Here is a 26314-nt window from a genome sequence, read left to right on the forward strand (position 1 = left end):
ATTATAAACTTCTCGGAAGCCGTGTCATTGGTAAAATTTTTGTACCTTTGGTTCTTTCGGTAGACACAGCTTATCGTCCTTTTTATCTTTCGTTTCATGGATTTCTCATTTTATCTATTGTTTTTTATCATGTAACTCAGTAAAGATTTTTTAATTTTTGCATATTATCGTTTTTTTGAGCATCTGTCTTCTTTGGGTATATATATTTATTTTTGATGCTTTTTGGGTATACACCCCAGGATCAGCCCACATAGTTTACATTCATTTACTATTGTATTATATATTTGGGCCAAAATTCCATCTAACATGTGTGCAAACCTCATCATCAACTACAAAAAACGTCTGACTGCTGTGCTTGCCAACAAGGGTTTTGCCACCAAGTATTAAGTCTGGTTTGCCAAAGGGATCAAATACTTATTTCTCTGTGTAAAATGCAAATAAATATATAGAATTTTGACAATGTGATTTTCTGTTTTTTTTTAAAAATATAATCTATCTCTCACTGGTAAAATTAACCTAGCCTAAAAATTCTAGACTGTTCATGTCTTTGACAGTGGGCAAACTTACAAAATCAGCAAGGGATCAAATACTTATTTCCTTCACTGTATATAGTATAGTATATAATGACCTTTGTAGAATCTACATTAATATGTTAGGAAATGGCATAAATAAAAACTTCCTTATATATCAGAATTTCGCAGCTTTTTTCGGATGGCTGCATGGTGGGTCATTGACTATAATGTACTAACCATGGGGCATCTGAGCGGAGACAAAGGGGCACCACTAGTAATTGGCAAGGATCCCATCCATTGATGACTTCTCCTAACAATATGCCAACAATGTATTTTCTGAGACAAACCCTTTAAACGCAAATAGCAGGAGAAGTTAGCTACTTCCTCCTGCGCTGATATCTCCATTGATCTTGGCCTCCACTATTCTTAACCTTTGTAGATTAAATGTATGTTAATCTCAAAGGCTACAAATTATGGTGAAGCATCTGGTTTGCCGGACACATTCCTGATGGACAAGTAAATGTAGGATGGTATTATTTGTTGTTATAATGTATCATTATTCTTTATATCGCTACAATGTATTTGTATAGGGTAAATATTTTTCATACAGTGCAGTTTACTAACCATTTACAACTAAGGTTGGGTTCACACAGAGTTTTTTGCAGGCAGAAAATCTGCCTCAAAATTCCGTTTGGAAGTTTGAGGCAGATGCCTGTATGCCGATTTTAACTGTGTTTTTCGCCCGCGGCCATTGAGCGCCGCGGGCATAAAACGCCACGAAATACGCTTTCTCTGCCTCCCATTGATGTCAATGGGAGGTCAGAGGCGTAAACGCCGGAAGATAGGGCATGTCCTTTCTTTGTCCCGCGAGCCGGTTTTTCCGCTCGCGGGAAAAAATCGCCTCCGCCTCCCATTGAAATCAATGGGAGGCATTTTCGGCCGTTTTTTGACGCGTTTTCCAACACGGTTTCCGTGTCAAAATACGTGTAAAAAAACTCAGTGTGAACTGGCCCTTAAAGGTGCAGGACAGAAATGACTGTGTAGGACTTTAGCACATCTCCGTGCACAGTATACAGATATAACACTCAGTGCACCGTATACAGATATAAAACTCAGTGCACAGTATACAGATATAACAGTCAGTGCACCGTATACAGATATAACAGTCAGTGCACAGTATACAGATATAACACTCAGTGCACAGTATACAGAGATAACACTCAGTGCACAGTATACAGAGATAACAGTCAGTGCACAGTATACAGATATAACACTCAGTGCACAGTATACAGATATAACACTCAGTGCACAGTATACAGATATAACACTCAGTGCACAGTATACAGATATAACACTCAGTGCACAGTATACAGCGATAACACTCAGTGCACAGTATACAGATATAACACTCAGTGCACAGTATACAGATATAACACTCAGTGCACAGTATACAGATATAACACTCAGTGCACAGTATACAGATATAACACTCAGTGCACAGTATACAGCGATAACACTCAGTGCACAGTATACAGATATAACACTCAGTGCACAGTATACAGATATAACACTCAGTGCACAGTATACAGAGATAACACTCAGTGCACAGTATACAGATATAACACTCAGTGCACAGTATACAGATATAACACTCAGTGCACAGTATACAGATATAACACTCAGTGCACAGTATACAGAGATAACACTCAGTGCACAGTATACAGATATAACACTCAGTGCACAGTATACAGATATAACACTCAGTGCACAGTATACAGATATAACACTCAGTGCACAGTATACAGATATAACACTCAGTGCACAGTATACAGATATAACACTCAGTGCACAGTATACAGATATAACACTCAGTGCACAGTATACAGATATAACACTCAGTGCACAGTATACAGAGATAACACTCAGTGCACAGTATACAGAGATAACACTCAGTGCACAGTATACAGAGATAACACTCAGTGCACAGTATACAGATATAACACTCAGTGCACAGTATACAGATATAACACTCAGTGCACAGTATACAGCGATAACACTCAGTGCACAGTATACAGATATAACACTCAGTGCACAGTATACAGATATAACACTCAGTGCACAGTATACAGATATAACACTCAGTGCACAGTATACAGCGATAACACTCAGTGCACAGTATACAGATATAACACTCAGTGCACAGTATACAGATATAACACTCAGTGCACAGTATACAGATATAACACTCAGTGCACAGTATACAGATATAACACAGTGCACAGTATACAGAGATAACACTCAGTGCACAGTATACAGATATAACACTCAGTGCACAGTATACAGATATAACACTCAGTGCACAGTATACAGATATAACACTCAGTGCACAGTATACAGAGATAACACTCAGTGCACAGTATACAGAGATAACACTCAGTGCACAGTATACAGAGATAACACTCAGTGCACAGTATACAGATATAACACTCAGTGCACAGTATACAGATATAACACTCAGTGCACAGTATACAGATATAACACTCAGTGCACAGTATACAGATATAACACTCAGTGCACAGTATACAGATATAACACTCAGTGCACAGTATACAGATATAACACTCAGTGCACAGTATACAGATATAACACTCAGTGCACAGTATACAGATATAACACTCAGTGCACAGTATACAGATATAACACAGTGCACAGTATACAGATATAACACTCAGTGCACAGTATACAGAGATAACACTCAGTGCACAGTATACAGATATAACACTCAGTGCACAGTATACAGATATAACACTCAGTGCACAGTATACAGATATAACACTCAGTGCACAGTATACAGATATAACACTCAGTGCACAGTATACAGATATAACACCCAGTGCACAGTATACAGATATAACACAGTGCACAGTATACAGAGATAACACTCAGTGCACAGTATACAGATATAACACTCAGTGCACAGTATACAGATATAACACTCAGTGCACAGTATACAGATATAACAGTCAGTGCACAGTATACAGAGATAACACTCAGTGCACAGTATACAGAGATAACACTCAGTGCACAGTATACAGATATAACACTCAGTGCACAGTATACAGAGATAACACTCAGTGCACAGTATACAGAGATAACACTCAGTGCACAGTATACAGATATAACACAGTGCACAGTATACAGATATAACACTCAGTGCACAGTATACAGATATAACACTCAGTGCACAGTATACAGAGATAACACTCAGTGCACAGTATACAGAGATAACACTCAGTGCACAGTATACAGATATAACACTCAGTGCACAGTATACAGATATAACACAGTGCACAGTATACAGATATAACACTCAGTGCACAGTATACAGATATAACACTCAGTGCACAGTATACAGATATAACACTCAGTGCACAGTATACAGCGATAACACTCAGTGCACAGTATACAGATATAACACTCAGTGCACAGTATACAGATATAACACTCAGTGCACAGTATACAGATATAACACTCAGTGCACAGTATACAGATATAACACTCAGTGCACAGTATACAGCGATAACACTCAGTGCACAGTATACAGATATAACACTCAGTGCACAGTATACAGATATAACACTCAGTGCACAGTATACAGAGATAACACTCAGTGCACAGTATACAGATATAACACTCAGTGCACAGTATACAGATATAACACTCAGTGCACAGTATACAGATATAACACTCAGTGCACAGTATACAGAGATAACACTCAGTGCACAGTATACAGATATAACACTCAGTGCACAGTATACAGATATAACACTCAGTGCACAGTATACAGATATAACACTCAGTGCACAGTATACAGATATAACACTCAGTGCACAGTATACAGATATAACACTCAGTGCACAGTATACAGATATAACACTCAGTGCACAGTATACAGATATAACACTCAGTGCACAGTATACAGAGATAACACTCAGTGCACAGTATACAGAGATAACACTCAGTGCACAGTATACAGAGATAACACTCAGTGCACAGTATACAGATATAACACTCAGTGCACAGTATACAGATATAACACTCAGTGCACAGTATACAGCGATAACACTCAGTGCACAGTATACAGATATAACACTCAGTGCACAGTATACAGATATAACACTCAGTGCACAGTATACAGATATAACACTCAGTGCACAGTATACAGCGATAACACTCAGTGCACAGTATACAGATATAACACTCAGTGCACAGTATACAGATATAACACTCAGTGCACAGTATACAGATATAACACTCAGTGCACAGTATACAGATATAACACAGTGCACAGTATACAGAGATAACACTCAGTGCACAGTATACAGATATAACACTCAGTGCACAGTATACAGATATAACACTCAGTGCACAGTATACAGATATAACACTCAGTGCACAGTATACAGAGATAACACTCAGTGCACAGTATACAGAGATAACACTCAGTGCACAGTATACAGAGATAACACTCAGTGCACAGTATACAGATATAACACTCAGTGCACAGTATACAGATATAACACTCAGTGCACAGTATACAGATATAACACTCAGTGCACAGTATACAGATATAACACTCAGTGCACAGTATACAGATATAACACTCAGTGCACAGTATACAGATATAACACTCAGTGCACAGTATACAGATATAACACTCAGTGCACAGTATACAGATATAACACTCAGTGCACAGTATACAGATATAACACAGTGCACAGTATACAGATATAACACTCAGTGCACAGTATACAGAGATAACACTCAGTGCACAGTATACAGATATAACACTCAGTGCACAGTATACAGATATAACACTCAGTGCACAGTATACAGATATAACACTCAGTGCACAGTATACAGATATAACACTCAGTGCACAGTATACAGATATAACACCCAGTGCACAGTATACAGATATAACACAGTGCACAGTATACAGAGATAACACTCAGTGCACAGTATACAGATATAACACTCAGTGCACAGTATACAGATATAACACTCAGTGCACAGTATACAGATATAACAGTCAGTGCACAGTATACAGAGATAACACTCAGTGCACAGTATACAGAGATAACACTCAGTGCACAGTATACAGATATAACACTCAGTGCACAGTATACAGAGATAACACTCAGTGCACAGTATACAGAGATAACACTCAGTGCACAGTATACAGATATAACACAGTGCACAGTATACAGATATAACACTCAGTGCACAGTATACAGATATAACACTCAGTGCACAGTATACAGAGATAACACTCAGTGCACAGTATACAGAGATAACACTCAGTGCACAGTATACAGATATAACACTCAGTGCACAGTATACAGATATAACACAGTGCACAGTATACAGATATAACACTCAGTGCACAGTATACAGATATAACACAGTGCACAGTATACAGAGATAACACTCAGTGCACAGTATACAGATATAACACTCAGTGCACAGTATACAGATATAACACTCAGTGCACAGTATACAGATATAACACTCAGTGCACAGTATACAGATATAACACAGTGCACAGTATACAGAGATAACACCCAGTGCACAGTATACAGATATAACACCCAGTGCACAGTATACAGATATAACACAGTGCACAGTATATAACACAGTATACAGATATAACACACAGTATACAGATATAACACAATGCACAGTATATAACACACAGTATACAGTATATAACACACAGTGTACAGATATAACACACAGTATACAGTATATTACACACGGTGTATAGCACGCAGTATATAGCATATAGCACACAGTATACTGATATAACACACAGTATACAGTATATAACATAGTGTACAGTATATAACACACAGTGTACAGATATAACACACAGTATACAGTATATTACACACGGTGTATAGCACACAGTATATAGCATATAGCACACAGTATATAGTATATAACACAGTATACTGATATAACACAGTGCACAGTATATTACACACGGTGTATAGCACGCAGTATATAGCACACAGTATATACCGTAGTATATAACACACAGTATACAGTATATAACACAGTGCACAGTATATAACACACAGTATACTGTATATTACACACGGTGTATAGCACGCAGTATATAACACACAGTATACTGATATAACACACAGTTTATAGATATATAATCCCCCCAGTCAGGGTGAGGATTTGTGACATGTTTCCTCCGCTCCGCGCTCTGTTGGGGGACATTCGTCTGTAATGATCCGGGGCTGCGGCAGGAGCTGGGGGGAGAGACCCTCCATAGAAGCAGAAGAAGCCCCCTAGGTGTGTGCTGGGAGGTGGGCGGCGTGACGTCACAGTGTGGGGGCGGCTGGTGCGGGGGCAGGAGGGGCTGCACAGGCTGTGAGCATTGAATGAGGCGGCTGCTGCTGTTACCGCTGCCCGGGCACTGTGGCTGCTGGAGACACCCCCTGTACCCGGGCACACATGGTCTGGAGCCCGGGAGTGACGCACCTGGATGGAGGTGGCAGAGGATGAGCCCCCCATTCTCAGGCATTAGCAGGTGTCATGCCATGTTACTGTGGAGATCGGCTGCAGCTTGTCCTCTTCCTTATGGGGGCTAGTCCGTGGATGCACCTGAAGGACACCCTGTAGACCCCCATCAATCCACCCTGAGGACCACCAGAACACTAGGAATAGCAGAGCTGCAGCGGGCACTAATGGGCAATTTATCATCCCTCCAATGTGAGTATATATATATATATGGGTCGGGTCCTGGGGGGCTGCTGCCCAGGTGGCACCCAAGTCTGGGGAGCATTCATTGCAGTGCATACACCCCTATGGGCACTGGGGTCCCCTGTAATACATTTCTTATAGTGTATGCACTGCTAGTCCTGGAGGGGATGGGGGGGGGGGGGGGGCTGCTGCCCAGGTGTTATCCAGGTCTGGGGGGCAAATATTGTAATGCATGTACCACTACAGACCCTGAGACATGTGTGGTGGGCACTGTGGGTTTCATGTAGGGTATTACAGTAGTCTTTTCTATATGAAGATCTACTTGCTGGTCAGTAGATGGGGGGGGGGATTAACCCTAGTGTTACCCATGTCTTGGGGTCACACATTGAGGTGCATGAACACTATGAACTCAGATGGACCTTGAGAAATTTTTCAGGGGGTTCTATGGATTCTCTGTAATATGTTATAATCCTTTTAATTAAAAGTCTGCTGATCATTGGGTCATGGGGGGTGCTGTCCTGGTGCCCCCCAGATATCAACCATTGCTGCATATGTATGCCACTGCAGACCCTAAGGAAAATTTGGGGATTGTGGGTTCCCTTGTGATCACATTAAAATCCCTCTACTGTATGTACCTGATGGATGCTGGAGGGCTGGGGGCTTTTGCCCAGGTGTCACCCATGGACTCAAATTGCAATGCATGTACCACTATGGAATCAAATGCCTCTGAGAGATATGATGGGTACTCTGGGTTCCCTAAAAATGTGTTTTATTATTTTCCTTACAGTATGTCTAACTGCTGGTTGATGGGTCCTAAGGGGGTTGGGTAGGGGCTCCTCTCCAGGTGTCACCCAAGTCTGGGGGGCACACAGCACAATTCATGTACCCCTATGGGTCATACATGGTGTCTGTCCTGTAGTAATAATAATGATAGTATTCTTCTATATGATCTGTCCCGGTGCTCCCCAGGTCTGGGTGGTGTGGGGGGGGGGGGGGGGGTAGACTACTGTAAATATATATTTATTATATAATCATTATATATTTTGGGTACTGGGGGTTCTGTGTTTATAATGACGTTTCTCCTCCATAATATCAACTTACTGGCTGGAGGTTCATTGGTGGGGTCTACAAGGGGGTGAGCATCTACTGTCCAGGGGTCACCCGGGTCTCGGGCAATGCATGTACCCCAGATACTGTAATGTATGGTGATTTCTGTGTGATGGGCACTATATTATACTGTTAATAAGTCGGTGGATCAGAAAAGTGCTGGCTATGGGATATTCACTGTTCTCAGACTATCGTGCCATGTCAAGTCTTTGTGTCTGATGCTGTGTGGGAATAATCCACGGTCTCACATCAGGATGTATCCGGGCAGCACAGAGGCTGCAGTTCTGCCTGGCGATGGACTTTCCGGGGGGTTTGGTGATATGTGCCTGGGATGGATACAGAATGGGATGTTCAATGAAGAGCTGTCCAGACCGTGGTGCTGAATACAGAAAAGCCGGTTGTTGCATTTTGCACTGCTGAGGGAACCCCCATTACATAGAGATTCTGTATATTAACCATTAACTGACCTACAATAGCAGACGTGGCAATGGTGGGGGGCTCTGGAAAGGAACCCCAATCCCTTATCTGCAGAGATACTGGTCATGCCCATTCTTCTTGCTTATTCTCAAGTCCTACCTCTTGGATGATCTCATTCCTACATACATTTGTCTCTAAGACGAACACAAACAAAATATGGTGGTCACCCCCCTCCTCTTGAGCAGAGTTCAGGGAGTTCATGGATCTAACTGCTGGCAATCATTGCCGTTATATGAAGAACGTTCTTATTTCCCATGTAACTCGTCAGTTTAGTAATCCTGATATCATGACGGGCACCTGGCATAGTTCCTGCCCCCGTCATACCATTCCACGGCTTCGTTTACCAAATAGATACGTGCAGCTCTACCTTAGTCCCGTTGGGCCTGGGCATTTATATTTGGAATACGGATTTGGGCAATCAATGTATATGCAGAGGCGATGATCAATCCCAGGTGTCAGGCAGCACTCTTACAGATTGTGTATTGGAATTTGAAGTCAATTTCTGGACTTTGGAAGTCATCTGACAATGGAAATGGATAAGAGACGTGGGTAGATCAAAGAGGAAGGATGTTTGTATACTGTATAAGTAAGATGTCAAACTGTAAATACATATGTGCAGCTTGTGTTGCGAATAGATAGATCTATAGATAAACGTGAAATAAATAGATAGATATGAGAGGTAGTATAGAAATATCTATAGATAGTGAGAGATAGGTAAACGTGGTAGATAGAGCGAAATAAAGATCGATATGAGGATAGATGATAGATAGATAGATGATAGATAGATAGATAGATAGATAGATAGATAGATAGATAGATAGATAGATAGATAGATAGATAGATGGATATGAGATAGATAGATAGATATGAGATAGATGGATATGAGATAGATAGATAGATAGATAGATAGATAGATAGATAGATAGATAGATAGATAGATAGATAGATAGATGGATATGAGATAGATAGATAGATAGATAGATAGATGGATGGATAGATAGATGGATGGATAGATAGATAGATAGATAGATAGATAGATAGATAGATAGATAGATAGATAGATAGATAGATAGATAGATAGATATGAGATAGATAGATAGATAGATAGATAGATAGATAGATAGATAGATAGATAGATAGATAGATAGATAGATAGATAGATAGATAGATAGATATGAGATAGATAGATATGAGATAGATAGATAGATAGATAGATAGATAGATAGATAGATAGATAGATAGATATATAGATAGAGGGGGCCCACTCAGGTGCAAGAACATTGTACTTTTTGTGGGGAATAACAAGTTGGAGGCTTTCTGTTATCTAGCGCTACTATGATGGTTCTCTGATATATGGCGCTGTTATCCATAAATCATCCTTAAATTGTTATCCTTAAATTATTGCTATTGGTGGTAGGGGCCCATCTAATTTGCTGTGGGGGCCCTATGAATTCTATATAGATAGATAGATAGATAGATAGGAGATAGATAGATATGAGATAGATAGATAGATAGATAGATAGATATGAGATAGATAGATAGATAGATAGATAGATATGAGATAGATAGATATGAGATAGATAGATAGATAGATAGATAGATAGATAGATAGATAGATTTCAGAGGCATTAAAATGCACTAACCATTTGTCAGTAATGTGTTCAGGAATCATGGCAGCCGGTTATTTGGTAACATGTGGACGTATCTATTGGCGTTGGATATATTGAATACCTTTTATCACATGCTGCTGAATATAGGGGAACAAGTACATGAAATATTGGAAGTGGGGCCTTCGCTGATGATCTTTTTGCTGCTGTCATGAGGGGTTTCCAGAAGTTGGGACACAGATGAGAAGTGTTATGTGTCGGAGTGATAGAAGTGCGGAGCGTTATAAGAGGAGCAGCTGCCGTCAGTTGTACACATGGACGTGAATGTCTCTGGAGGGTCTCACTCGATGCTGATCAGTCAGTGGATCCTTCTGGGGGACACCTGAGGCCTTCACTTTTATCTGTTCAATCAATATTTCATTATTTTCCTTCATTTTTTTTTTACTTTGTTCAGCATTAGTTTGTTATGGGGTGTGCAAATCATAGACTAAACTCCTGCACCTTCTATGGAGCCCAATCAGAGGGCAAGAGGCCCTCAACTGGTCCATTGACCCTGATCTTATAGTAGAGGTGGCTGACCACATCTAGACAGAGAGGTGGCCACTCGGTTTCTATTGAGGCCATTAGGGGTTAACTCCTGATAGATGAGGGACTTACAAGTCCCAATGTCTGAACTCTAGATAGGTGGGGGTCCCAGAGGTGGAAGGTCCCACCTATAGATATGGCATAAGTGAATGGAGCCATTCTGCAGAACCGGTGCCCGGGGGACGTAAATGAGCGTCGCGGGTGCTGCCTTATCAGTGGGATTTCTGGCAGTCCGATCCCCAATGATCATGGAGAGATGGCAAATCTTAGTCACATGCCATCACTCTCTATGATGAAAATAACCTTTTAAAAAGGGCTTATGTGGGGACCAAAAATGATTATCTGTGTAGTCCCTGCAGTATGTGATACACTCGCTAATATACATTCCGGTCCCCCGTCACGCTGATTCTGAGATTTTTATAGCGGTGCTGGGGGACCGGAAGTCTAGTCTTCTTTGATGACAATGCGACTCTTCGTCATGTGACCGGCCCTGCTGTACTCTATGTAATTGCTGTACTACTGCTCCTGCTTGTAAATGGAGTACAGCGGGGCCGGTCATATGACGAAGAGTCGTATCATCATCAAATAAGACTGTAACTAGACTTCCGGTCCCCCAGCAGCGCTATAGAAATCTATGAAAATCTCACAATCAGCGGGACGGGGACCGGAATGTATATTAGCGAGTGTATCACATACTGCAGGGACTACACTGATAATAATTTTTGGTCCCCACATAACCCATTTAAGGATCCTATTGTTGCATGTATAGTCCATACAGATGGGTTGTACATATTCCCGTGAACTTCTAACCTCACACCTTATATCTGATCTTTCTTGACGTTTCATTCATCTGGCATGTTCAAGATGTTTTGCGTGCTTTCGCGGGATGGCTATGGGCAAGTCACTTACTCTATTGCTTTGCCATAGAAAGGTCAAACAGAATATTACAACTACTAAGCTGATGGGTTTTGTCCGGGATTCAGCAGCGGCACTTGTGTCATTTATTAGAGACGGTCATAGGTTTGATCTCATTATTGTAACATGTACCAATGTGAAGACAGCGAATGTCTCTCCAGGTTCCAGTTGAAGGCAATAGGAACCTTCAGCTTTAAGACACTTAGGTCTCATGCACAGGGCAAAGCCATGAGAACGGAGCATCTACGCCAGGGGTCACAAACTCGGCCGGGTAAATGGGCCGCAAATAGAAAAAATGTGAAGTTGACGGGCCGCAAATAGAAAAAATGTGAAGTTGACGGGCCGCATTAATTTCAAATTTGATACAATACAAAATTATTGTTAATCAATTACTTATTTTGAACAACTATAATATTAATACATTACTATAACAATACTACATTACTATAATTCTACATTACTATAATAATTCTACATTACTATAATACTACATTACTATAATACTACATTACTATAATACTACAATACTACATTACTATTACAATCAGGGCCGGCTCCAGGTTTATGTGGGCCCTTGTGCAACACAGACTAAGTGGGCCACTTTGTGGGGAAACTCATGGTGGCAGTAAAATGGCAGAAAACGTCACTTTGTGCCCCCATATAGAAGTTAGGCCCCCAGTTTCTACCCCCATAAATTTGGTGCCCACTGTAGCACCCCTCCCAGGTAGTGCCACACAGCCCCCTCCCAGGTAAAGCCACACAGCCCCCCCACCCAGGTAGTGCCACACAGCCCCCCCACCCAGGTAGTGAGACACTGCCCCCCTCCCAGGTAGTGCCACACAGCCCCCCTCCCAGGTAGTGTCACGCGGCGCCCTCCCTGTAGGTGGCACCTTTGGGGCTTCAGGAGGAGCCTGTTACATCACTGTTCATATATGAACAGTCATGTCAGGGGCAACCCCAGAGCCATAGTCCTGGGCAGAGCGCTACTAGCACTCTGCCTGGGACTCCTGCTCTGCTCCTGACATCACTGTCCATATATGGATAGTGATATCTGGAGCAGAGCTGAAGTCCCGGGCAGAGAGCTAGTAAAGGCTCTGCTCCGGCTCTGGGGAAGCCCCTGACATCACTGTCCATATATGGATAGTGATATCAGGGGCAATCCCAGAGCCAATGTCCCGGGCAGAGCACTACTATATGGACTGTGATGTCAGGGGCTTCCCCGGAGATGGCGTCCCGGAGCAGAGACACTTCTAGCACACTGCCTGGGACTCCTTCTCTCCCCCTGGCATCACAATCCATATATGGATAGTGTTGTTAGGGGCAATCCCAGAGCCAAAATCCCAGGCAGAGCACTACTATATGGACTGTGATGTCAGGGGAAACCCCAGAGCCAAAGTCCCAGGCACAGCTCTACTAGCACTCTGCCTGGGAGTCTGTAGCCTAGTAAATGGCAGAGTAGGGAGCTACCTCCCTGCTCTGCCATAGCGTTCAATAGTAACTGCGTCTTAAGTACGCAGGTACTATTAAATATGGCGTCACTACCTCTGGGCATGATGGGGCCGTGACTGTGGGCGCCGTAGCTGCCGTAGCTGCCTCCTAGAAAGGAGCTCCTGTGGAGTATGTGACACTATAGATAGTGCCTCACACACCGCCCCCTATAGAAAGTGCCACATACACACCCCTATAGATAGCTCCATTTGGGCTCCCTCTAGGAGTAGAAACCCCAGCCAGAGTGTTTGTTGACATGATGGTATAGACAATTGTACTGCACTTGTTTGTGCAAAAAGATTGTTTTAATATATTATAGCTGAATAAATCACTGTACTGTCATATGAAGACCCTCATATGGTTACTGAGATGTATGGGGATCTCATTTTAGGACAACCCCTGTTGATATGTCCTATTGGAGCAGATAGAAGTCATATAGGGGGTCCCCAGCACATAACCCCAATTGGCCAGACAGCGAAGAGCCTCTCTTTCTCTGGAGTACTTGGCGTTACGTGGTCATCCATACAATTCTTCAAAATGGCTTGGCGACATGAGAACTGCCTAAAGAACGGGGTTTGTCCTATGGCAGAACCCCTATAAGAGAAATGGCATGTGGCTCAGGGGTTGGCGCTCTTGTCATGCAGCTCTAGGGCCATAGGACATTTTTTACTGATAGCATTATATATTATACCTGTAATAATGAATTTTTCGGAATGAACAGTTTGCGATTTGCAGCAAGTAACAGCAAAGACGCAGCTTAAAGCTCTTTTTTCACAGTACACCCCTCCTCCACACTTCTCCCCTCCTCCGTTATATAAGTGAAACCTTCATTGTATAATGCAGTTATTACCTTATGGTGCAATTATCATAATATGTCCTCACATCGCTGATCTACCCCTTTAGGGTACTGCTGGCAGTGCGGTCTATGGGCAATATTATTCCCCAGTCCCAGACGTGGCTGCACTCCTACATCCCCCTCCTATATGCCCAGCATGCACGGAGATGCGGAGAGTGACTACAACATCAGAATTTACAGGGCTAGTACTTAAAGACATTCTCACGGGTTCAGCCAATCAGACCCCGGAAATCTCTCCTTCCTCATGCTTTGATTGGCTGTGCTAAATTCTATTTAACCGTGATTAGAGATTGCCCTACTCTGATTGGCTGAGCATGTTGCAATAGCCTGACAAGTGGTCATTCTCACACTATTACCAGGGTGTGTGGGAATGTCCTGGTAACCAGATGCATAGTTGCAATTCCTCGGTCTTGATATAATATCTGTAACATTGTCTCCAACTCTCACATGCTATTCATTATACTGGTGTGCTCTTATATGTCAGAGAAGTAATGGGCCACTATTGCCCCAGGGCCTGGGTAGAAGTGCAACCTCTGCACCCCCACTACACCCCTGCTGGTAACCTGTGATGCCCTAATGCTGCAGTCCTTCTTGAAATCTTCTTGACTGTATGGTGGCAACTGTGGGGGCATTATACTGTATGGGGGCAGCTATGGGGGCATTATACTGTATGGAGGCAGCTATGGGGGCATTATACTGTATGGAGGCAGCTATGGGTTGATTATACTGTATGGGGCAGCTATGGGGGCATTATACTGTATGGGGCAGCTATGGGGGCATTATACTGTATGGGGCAGCTATGGGGGCATTATACTGTATGGGGGATTATACTGTATGGGGGATTATACTGTATGGAGGCAGCTATTGGGACATTATACTGTATAGGGGCAGCTATGGGGGCATTATACTGTATGTGGGATTATACTGTATGGGGGCATTGTACTGTATGGGGCAGCCAATGGGACATTATACTGTATGGGGCAGCTATGGGGGTATTATACTGTATGGGGCAGCTATGAGGGCATTATTCTGTATGTGGCAACGATTATCACATTATACTGTATGGGGGAATTATACAGTATAGGGGCAGCTATAGGGGCAGCTATAGGGGCATTATAATGTATGTGGGCAGCTGTTGTGACATACTGTATGCGGGCATTATACTGTATGTGGCAACTATTGGCACATTATACTGTATGGGGGAATTATACTGTATAAGGGCAGCTATAGAGGCATCATACTATATGGGGGCATCTATGGGCGCATTATACTGTATAGGGGCAGCTATTGGGGCATTATACTGTATAAAGGGCATCTATAGGGGCATTATACTGTATAAGGGCATCTATAGGGGCATTATACTATATGGGAGCATTTATGTTGGCATTATACTGTATAGGGGCAGCTATGGGGGCATTATACTGTATAAAGGGCATCTATAGGGGCATTATACTGTATAAGGGCATCTATAGGGGCATTATACTATATGGGAGCATTTATGTTGGTATTATACTGTATAGGGGCAGCTATGGGGGCATTATACGGTATAGGGGCAGCTATGTGGGTATTATACTGTATGGCTAACAATTTCTGATTGGTGAATATATTTTTGGGGAATTTGCAAGTCTGTAACAAGTCTATGAAACTACCAGTAATGGAAATCCAGTCCAGGTTACACATTACTGCAATATTATCTTTCTTTGGCTTGTCTGCTCTCAGTCTTATGTTAAGTGTGTTCTTTTTATGGCTACGAGAGGGCTAGGAATTGTTTATGCCGCAGATACAGGGACTACCAGCCATTCTCTTTATTGCAGATGATACATTTGCATTTTATAGGCGATAAAATAAATGTTTCATGCAGTCGTCTTTCAGGCAGAATTCACCTCCTACGCTTGTACTGTGGGAAAGGGAAAAAAAAGGACACAAATTGCTGGTACTGTCAGGACTGACTGTATAAGAACAGAGACAAACCAATAACCGTACAATCTGCAGCTATAAATGACTGCAGGTCACAAAATGGGAGCCCCTATTACTTTTGTTCTGTGCACTTACCCCGCCGGATAGGACTTGATTGCGCTGTAGAAGCAGTTCGTTGGCTTGGAGTAGGATGAGAGTAGCCGCAATGAAGAGGATGTGATGGAGCATGTTGGATGAGGTCAACATTTGCGCTTTCTATAAGTAGGGCTTCATTTCTGTTCCTTGGCGAGCACATGACAGACTTCACTGCCTGTTTGATCACAAAATTATAAGCAGAGGCTTCCATATTATTAGCTAGCAATCATATATGGTAGTGGTCTCCAAACTGTTTCTCTCCAGCTGTTGCAAACTATAACACCCAGCATGCCCTGACAGCCACAGGTTGGGGTCACTGATGGTAGGCTGCGCTATATGGCCACATATAGCAACATTGCATCCTAATGTGACATCTAGCCCAAGGATACATGGGTGTAACTAGTAGATACATGGGTGTAACTAGTAGATACATGGGTGTAACTAGTAGATACATGGGTGTAACTAGTAGATACACGGGTGTAACTAGTAGATACATGGGTGTAACAGGCATAGCAGCTGCTATCTGGCTCAACAACTAAGGGGTCCCATCTCCACAAAGAGGTAATATGCAGCTAATGATGAAAGCGTGGCGTGGAAAATAGAATGGCGCCATGTTTCAAGTTTGACTTTGGAGCGCCATGGTGCGTGTATTATCTCTCTTCTGCGGAAATACTTTTTGCATTACACCTGTACTGTGACATCATGGTGTGCAATATACTGAAGTGATCATATCATTATTTGTTTTTCTTCTGTGATGTTACCATGTTGGTGAGGTTTTTGTATGTATTAGGGCTTGTTCACGCGTAACGGAATTGCTGCAGAAAAGTTCTGCAGCAATTCCGTTGAAAGTAGCAGACATTCCGCTGCGGCAAAAACGCACCACTTCCTGCGTTTTTGACTGCAGAAAATGGTGCGTATTTTGCTGTGTTTTTCACAATGCTGGGGGATGGTGACCTCTCCTCTGAAAAACGCAGCAATTCAGTCCTCTCTCCACAGCAGGAATTGGCGTTCTGCGGTCAGAAAAATACGCACCGCAGGTCAATTTCTGCTCTGAATATTTACGCAGCATATGGATGAGATTTGTTCAATCTCACCCACTTGGCTGCTACTGCATTCTGCTACGTATTTTCCGTCCACAATTCCGGACAAAAAATATGAAGCAATTCTGCTACGTGTTTAATGAGCCCTTATTCCCATACTATGATATCATCATGTGCATTATCCCTATCACTGTGTTTATTACGTCTGTACTGTGACATCACTGGGTTTATTGTATTGTGACATCACTGTGTTTATTATGTCTGTTTTGTGACATCGCTGTGTTTATTATGTCTGTTTTGTGACATCACTGTGTTTATTATGTCTGCACTGTGAGATCACTGTTTTTATTACGTCTGTACTGTGACATCACTGGGTTTATTGTATTGTGACCTCACTGTGTTTATTATGTCTGTTTTGTGACATCACTGTGTTTATTATCTCTGTACTGTGTCATCATTGTTTTTTATGTCTGCACTGTGACATCACTGTGTTTTTTATGTCTGTTTTGTGACATCACTGTGTTTATTATGTCTGTACTGTGACATCACTGTGTTTATTATGTCTGTACTGTGACATCACTGTGTTTTTTATGTCTGTTTTGTGACATCACTGTGTTTTTTATGTCTGTTTTGTGACATCACTGTGTTTATTATGTCTGTACTGTGACATCTGTGTTTATTACATCTGTTACATCACTGTGTAAATTAGAGAAAGACACATGGCACAAAGTGGAGATCAAAATATTTATAAGTTGTTATGTTCTGAACTTGCAACTGAAGGTAGTCAGCCCTGTATCAAGTTTTGCAGTGGGGTTCCATGAGTTTTGTTACAACCCTTCTACATATGTCCAACATAAACATGTACTATATGTGAAATTGTGCGATTTAAAACCCCTTGGGACTGACTTTGATGTTTGGTTTGTTGATTGGATCTTTTCTAGAAAAATAAATATTGGTGGAAAAAGATTCTAAACTTTAAGAATCAGTTATACCATTCCTGGAGCCTGATGAATTTTTTAAGTGGCCAGACAATAAGAATTAGACCGGATTCACACGAGCGTGTGCGTTTTGCGCGCGCAAAAGGCACTTAACAGCTCCGTGTGTCATCACCATATGATGCGCGGCTATGCGCTATTTTTATTCATAGTTTTTACTGCTGTTGCGCGATTCGCTTCCGTGTGGTGCGCGTGATTTTTCACGCACCCATTGACTTCAATGGGTGCGTGATGCGCGAGAAACGCAGAAATATAGGACATGTCGTGAGTTTTACGCAACGGACTCACGCTGCGCAAAAATCACTGACTGTCTGCACGGCCCCATAGACTAATATAGGTCCGTGCGAGGCGCGTGAAAATCACGCGCGTTGCACGGACGTATATCACGTTCGTCTGAATAAGCCCTTAGGGTATGTTCACACGGCCTATTTTCGGCTGTTTTTCGGGCCGTAAGTGCCCGCGAAAAATCGGAATCAGAACGCCTTCAAACATCTGCCAATGGGCCGTTTTTTTACAAGGGAAAACAGCTCCTGATGTTCAGATGTTTTTTAACCCACTCGCGATATTCGCAGCTTTTTTTTACGGCAGTTTTTGGAGCTGTTTTCAATAGAGTCTATGAAAAACAGCTCCAAAAACATCCCAAGAAGTGACCTGCCCATCTTTTTCATGGCCGTTTTTTTTACATGGCCGTTTTTAAAAAAAATGGCCCGTCGAAACAGAACACCGTTTTTCCCATTGAAATCAATGGGCAGATGTTTGGAGGCGTTCTGCTTCTGACTTTTCGGCCGTTTGCGGCCTGAAAAACGGCCGGAAATAAGCCGTGTGAACATACCGTAAAACAACCTAAACCTGGTCCAGACCTTGTCAGTAGCCATATATATATATATACACACTACCGTTCAAAAGTTTGGGGTCACCCAGACAATTTTGTGTTTTCCATGAAAACTCACACTTCTATTTATCAAATGAGTTGCAAAATGACTAGAAAATATAGTCAAGACATTGACAAGGTTAGAAATAATGATTTTTATTTGAAATAATAATTTTCTCCTTCAGACTTTGCTTTGGTCTTGGAATGCTCCATTTGCAGCAATTCCAGCATTGCAGACCTTTGGCATTCTAGCTGTTAATTTGCTGAGGTCATCGGGAGAAATTTCACCCCATGCTTCCAGAAGGCCCTCCCACAAGTTGGATTGGCTTGATGGGCACTTCTTGGGTACCATACGGTCAAGCTGCTCCCACAACAGCTCTATGGGGTTGAGATCTGGTGACTGCGCTGGCCACTCCATTACAGATAGAATACCAGCTGCCGGCTTCTTCCCTAAATAGTTCTTGCATCATTTGGAGGTGTGCTTTGGGTCATTGTCTGTTGTAGGATGAAATTGGCTCCAATCAAGCGCTGTCCACAGGGTATGGCATGGCGTTGCAAAATGGAGTGATAGCCTTCCTTATTCAAAATCCCTTTTACCTTGTACAAATCTCCCACTTTACCCCAGACCATCACATTACCTCCACCATGCTTGACAGATGGCGTCAGGCACTCTTCCAGCATCTTTTCAGTTGTTCTGCGTCTCACAAATGTTCTTCTGTGTGATCCAAACACCTCAAACTTCGATTCGTCTGTCCATAACACTTTTTTCCAATCTTCCTCTGTCCAATGTCTCTGTGCTTTTGCCCATATTAATCTTTTCCTTTTATTAGCCAGTCTCAGATATGGCTTTTTCTTTGCCACTCTGCCCTGAAGGCCAGCATCCCGGAGTCGCCTCTTCACTGTAGATGTTGACACTGGCGTTTTGCGGGTACTATTTAATGAAGCTGCCAGTTGAGCACCTGTGAGGCGTCTATTTCTCAAACTAGAGACTCTAACGTACTTGTCTTGTTGCTTAGTTGTGCAGCGGGGCCTCCCACTTCTCTTTCTACTCTGGTTAGAGCCTGTGTGTGCTGTCCTCTGAAGGGAGTAGTACACACCGTTGTAGGAAATCTTCAGTTTCTTGGCAATTTCTCACATGGAATAGCCTTAATTTCTAAGAACAAGAATAGACTGTCGAGTTTCACATGAAAGCTCTCTTTTTCTAGCCATTTTGAGAGTTTAATCGAACCCACAAATGTAATGCTCCAGATTCTCAACTAGCTCAAAGGAAGGTCAGTTTTATAGCTCCTCTAAATAGCAAAACTGTTTACAGCGGTGCTAACATAATTGCACAAGGGTTCTCAAGTATTTTCTAATCATCCATTAGCCTTCTAACACAGTTAACAAACACAATGTACCATTAGAACACTGGAGTGATGGCTGCTGGAAATGGGCCTCTATACACCTATGTAGATATTGCATTAAAAACCAGACGTTTGCAGCTAGAATAGTCATTTAGCACATTAACAATGTATAGAGTGTATTTCTGATTAATTTACTGTTATCTTCATTGAAAAAAACTGTGCTTTTCTTGCAAAAATAAGGAAATTTCTAAGTGACCCTAAACTTTTGAACGGTAGTGTATATATAATTTTGCCTTTCAAAGGTTTAGAGTTTTTCCAGAATTCCAAAAACATGGCTGCTCTCTTTCAATAGCGCCACAGCTGTCCAAAGGTTGTGTGTGATATTGCAGCTCAGCTCGATACTAACCTGCAATACCAGAAACAAATCATGAACAGGTGTGGTGCTGTTTTTTGAAGGAAGCAGACATGTTTTTCTAATCCTGGACATTAATATTCTTTCTGTTTTAATTCTTCACCATTTACAAAATATCTGCTTGCTGACAGTGCATGGGATCATTCTTGATTACACCCAAAGGTTGAAAACCGATACAGACCTTATATTTCTCACAGCGGAGGATTTGCTACAATTGCATCAAGTGTAGACAATGCTCTATGAACTTAACTGCCCTCACTCCAAACTGATGGTTTGCGCCGATACATTGTAGCAAACTATCAGGACAGAAGAGAGATTTCTGCAGCAGCTGATGTATTTGGCACATGGAAGATTGACTGGACTTGATACAACTGTAATAATGCCCTTTAAATAGTAGACCAAGGCGTGGTCTGCTGGCGCAGCATGGTGGCACAGCTCGTTTTAGCACTAGCGCCCTGTACCCTGTTCTGCCTATTGGCACAGGGCTCGTGTGTTTTTTATTCTGTGTTCCCATCGGTTCTCTTGTATCTTCTCACGGTCTAAGAACATGTCAGTCGAGTCATTGCACATGAAATTGGTTTTAGACTGAGGCATATTTATCTGTAATAGAGGAAATAGATTGTATATTGGAAAAGATAAAATATCATATAATTTCTAGTTAAAGTAAAAATAGATATAATACCCCACTCTCCAGTCTATCAAGGAGCTGTGCCTAGAACTTCAATTACATCCAATCTTAAAAGGGATTTCCAGGATTAGATAAAAAAAAGCTCTGCTGTGTTTGCAGAAACAGCTCCACTCTTATCTGTGGGTTGTGTCTGGTATTGCAATCTCAAGTGGATAGGGCTGAGCTGCAATACCAGTCTATGAAGAAGAATGGCGCTTTTTCTGGAAAGAAAGCAGACCCTTTTTCTAAGCCAGGACAACCCCTTTTAGGGTATGTTAACACGGCGAAGGCTCTGTTCACATCTGCGTTGGGGTCCCGTTCTGATGTTCCGTTGGAGCTTTCCGTCAGAACGGGACCCTGAGCAGACAGAAACTGACACCGACGGAAACCAGAGGTTTCCGTTTCCATCACCATTGATTTCAATGGTGACGGATACGGTGCCCGTGGTTTCAGTTTGTCTCCGTTGTGCACCGGACCCATCGTTTTGCTGGTAGCAATAGCGTAGTCGACTACGCTATTGCATCTCTATTGCTTCCGGCAAAGTGACGGGTCCGGTGCACAACAGACACAAACGGTGATGGAAACGGAAACCTCTGGTTTCAGTCAGTGTCCATTTGCGTCTGCTCAGGGTCCCGTTCTGACGGAAGCCTCCGACGGAACATCGGAACGGGACTCCAACGCAGATGTGAACGAAGCCTTAGAATTCTGGTTCTCATGAAAAAATAAATATTTGCACAGATTGATGTAGATGTAGCGATCCATAACTTGACACTTAAAGCGTTAAATACCCTGTGGCAAAAAAATGTAACTTGGGTTTATCCATGGATTTTTAATGGCTTATGTTTTGTTAAGTGATAAATTATCAGGGACAAGTTAAAGGGGTTTCCCCATAATCAATATGTATCACCTGCTTTCCACAGGATAGATATCTGATCGGTGGGGGTCCGAACAATGGGACCTCCACCGATCACGAGAACGGGATTACCTTGCTGTTCCTGGGAGCCCCATAGGAATGGAGCTGTACTGCGCATGTTCGGCTACCGCTCCATTCATTCGCTCCCAGGAACGGCAAGGTAAACCCGTTTTCGTGATCGGTGGGGGTCCCAGTGGTTAGACCCCCACCGATCAGATATTTATCACCTATCCTTTGGATAGGTCGATAAATATTATGGGAAAACCCCTTTAAAGGGTAACTAAACTTTCAAAAAACTTCTGACATTATGACATTTTGATCGGTGGGGAACCAAGCGCTGGGACCCCCACCGATTGCTAAAACGAATTTCTTGGGTAATCGCTGAGCCGTTTCGTTTCTGATCGGCTTTTCTCAGAAAGCCGAGCAGTTGGTGTACGGACTCATAGACTTTCTCTTAGGCCTCATTTACACGAGCGTAATATACGCGCGTGCGACGCGCGTGCTTTTCACGCGTGTCGTTCGCACCTATATTACTCTATGGGGCAGTGCAGACGATGCGTGAATTTTGCGCAGCGCGAGTGCGTTGCGTAAAACTCACGACATGTTCTATAATCGTGCGTTTTTTGCGCATCATGCACCCATTGAAGTCAATGGGTGCGTGAAAACCACGCATGCCGCACGGAAGCACTTCCGTGCGAACTGCGTGATTCGCGCAAGAGCTGTCAAACTGAATGTAAACAGAAAAGCACCACGTGCTTTTCTGTTTACAAACATCCGAAAGGAGTGTCTTAGACATGAGCGAACCGAACTTTACCGGGTTCGGCCGAACTCGTTTTGACCGAACCCGGCAGGAGACAGTCACTCTTCAGGGTGCTGAAAGAGTTAAACTGGTTCAGCACCCTGGACAGTGACTTCCGATTCCAATATACGTGAACGTGTAAAAAAAAAAAAAAGTTCTGACTTACCGATAACTCCCGGCTTCTTCCTCCCGTCTGACCTCCCGGGATGACAATTCAGTCCAAGTGACAGCTGCAGCCAATCACAAGCCAAGCACAGGCTGCAGCGGTCACATGGACTGCTGCGTCATCCATGGAGGTGGGGCCAGATGTCAAGAGAGGCGCGTCACCAAGGACGCGTCACCAAGGACGCGTCACCAAGGCAACGGCCGGGAAGTTCTCGGTAAGTACGAACCTCTTTTTTTTTAAACAGGTTACGCGATATGGTGATCGGAATGCACTGTCGAGGGTGCTGAAAGAGTTACTGACGATCAGTTAACTCTTTCAGCACCATGGACAGTGACTGACGTCGACTAGCCTCATCTCTATGATGGCGGCTGCGCGAAAATCACGCAGCCGCGCATCATACACGGATGACACACGGAGCTGTCAACTGCCTTTTGCGCACGCACAACGCTGCGTTTTTTGCGCGCCCAAAACGCACACGCTCGTCTAAATGAGGCCTTAGTCCGTACACCAAAGCGGCTCAGCGCTCAGCCAAGCTCTGACCTGCCAGAAGTATTTTGAAAGTTTCGTTACCCTTTAAAGATTGCTACATCTGTATTCTTGAAATGGGAATGAAAGTTTCCTACCATAGTATCTATGATAGTGTTGGGATGAGCTGGTTCTTCATAGTGGTCCTGCAGGGCTTGGGGCTATTACTGGGTCTCACTATATTTGCATTTACGTTCTTGCATATAATCCGGTGGAGCCGTAGAAACGCTGAGATTAGTATTCCTTTAAGTTCCCCTCCACAGGATGCCGCTGTCTCATGTAATTACTTTTCAGGCTGTTGCTGTCAGTTTGTCCCTATATTCGAGCAGCAGGAGGTGCCTTTTCATGCAGGGGATGTAGCTCTGCTCACTTTAATGAAGGGAGCGTGCTCGACTCATCAAATGTACATGAAAGAGCATTAAAAGTGCACAAGCGTTTCTGATGTATCTGCAATATTTGATTAATCCTCAAGTCCCACGTCCTTCTCTCTCCCCTTGGCGGTCTGAGATCTTTGTTGCATATAGAACTACGATATATAGAGACATGCAATGTTCCTAAGTAAAAGTTTATCCATGTTGTCCTTGCTTCCATCTATTTCCCTCTTCTAGTTCAGTTCATTATATAAGGGACCATATAAAGCACAAGTCAATGTGTCTGTAGTCCCTACAAGACTGGGGACTGCATGTGGTCCTCTAGTAGGTGGTGAAAGAAGCTCCTTGCCCACCTGCTGCCCATGATATACGGTAGGAGTGTGTGGGGAAGAGGGAAAAATGTTATACTATAATGGACACAACGACAAGACTGCTATTTATTGTGAATAATCGCCTCTTATCATCACGTTATTTATAGGTCCAACTTTTTGTGCTGATTCATTTTATAATATATCTTTATATTGGTCGGAACCTTGTTTTTCTGATATAAACCTAAGTGATATAAATCTGGCTACCTGCAGTCACCACTAGGGGGAGCTTAAGAGTTTACTGCATACACATTTATTACTGAGTTCAATGTATAAACCGTATTCAGTGAACTCCTAAGCTCCCCCTAGTGGTGACTGCAGGCAGCCAGAATGTTATCACGTCTATGCAGGGGATTTGGAGCTTTGTACCAGAAAAACAAAGCTCTGACTGCTAAAAGATATGGAAAATGAACATAAAATTTTAGACCTATTTAGATTAAAATAATAAATAAATGGTGTTCAAGGGGAACATTTACTTTAATCCAGCGATTGAGAAATTGTTATATTAAAGTGACATAAGTTAGAAATATACAGTGACTATATAACTGATATCTAATTTAATATAGTACTTGCCCTCTGACCTCCCATTGACTTCAATGGGAGGCAGAGAAAACGTTTTTTGCTCAATGGCCGTGGCTGAAAAACGCGGCAAACGGCGTGCAGGTAAGTCAAAATATCTGGAATTTTGAGCCAGATTTTTCTGCCTGCAAAAAACTCAGTGTGAACAGGGCCTAAATTTCCACCATAATTTCATAGTCAATCTTAATAATAACGGTTAGAGCAGTGTTTTAAACAAATAAACTTTCAAATCCTTCATCTCCCTTTTACCACTAGTGGTGGCTGCAGGCATTGCAAATATTATCATTTAAAGGGGTTGTCCAGGATTAGAAACACATGGCTTCTTTCTTCCACAAACAGCGCCACACCGGTCCATGGGTTCTGTCTGGTTTTGCAGTTCAGCTTCATTGAAGTGAATGAGGCTGAGCTGTAATACCACTGACAACCTGTGGACAGGTCTGGCGCTGTTTTTGAAAGAAATTGGACATCTTTTGTAATACTGGAAAACTCCTTTAAATGAAAACAATTGGACTGCCTGCAGTCACCACTAGGGGGTGCTCATTAGATATGGATTTATATAGCTAGTATTGATCTCAATGGAAGGTGTGAAAATCTGTATGCAGTGACCTTCCCTCTATTGCATCAAAAACTACCCTGTGTGAACAAGGCTCTGCCCTGCATTATATATACCCTGTAATATCTGCTACTACCACACTGAATTCCAATATGGATATTGTTCTGTAGCTGGTACTCTTCTTTCTCTGAATAATACATGTGCTGGCATAAAAAAAAGTCATTATTAAGAGCTTTACGAAATGGAATATGGTATGAATGGAAAAAATAATTACACGGAAACCCATCTACAAATATTCATTATCTGAGCTGATAAAAGGCCATTAATAACTGTGGC

At 42.5% G+C, this 26314-nt stretch overlaps 1 protein-coding gene across 9 annotated transcripts in view; it reads left to right on the forward strand.

Moving 5' to 3' along the window:
* Positions 1-6924: 6924 nt before the first annotated feature.
* LRRC7 (leucine rich repeat containing 7) overlaps positions 6925-26314 on the forward strand; it is a 286473-nt gene continuing 267083 nt past the window's right edge. For all 9 annotated transcript variants that reach the window (XM_075832825.1, XM_075832822.1, XM_075832823.1 and 6 more), the window contains exon 1: positions 6925-7298. Coding sequence is in view for 1 of the 9 variants with exons in the window: in XM_075832824.1 (XP_075688939.1) it covers positions 7274-7298 (25 nt within the window). In the remaining 8 variants the exon portion in view is untranslated. The remainder of the gene's footprint in view (positions 7299-26314) is intronic.

The sequence above is a fragment of the Rhinoderma darwinii genome, chromosome 7 (assembly GCF_050947455.1).
Source record: "Rhinoderma darwinii isolate aRhiDar2 chromosome 7, aRhiDar2.hap1, whole genome shotgun sequence".
NCBI lineage: Eukaryota > Metazoa > Chordata > Amphibia > Anura > Rhinodermatidae > Rhinoderma > Rhinoderma darwinii.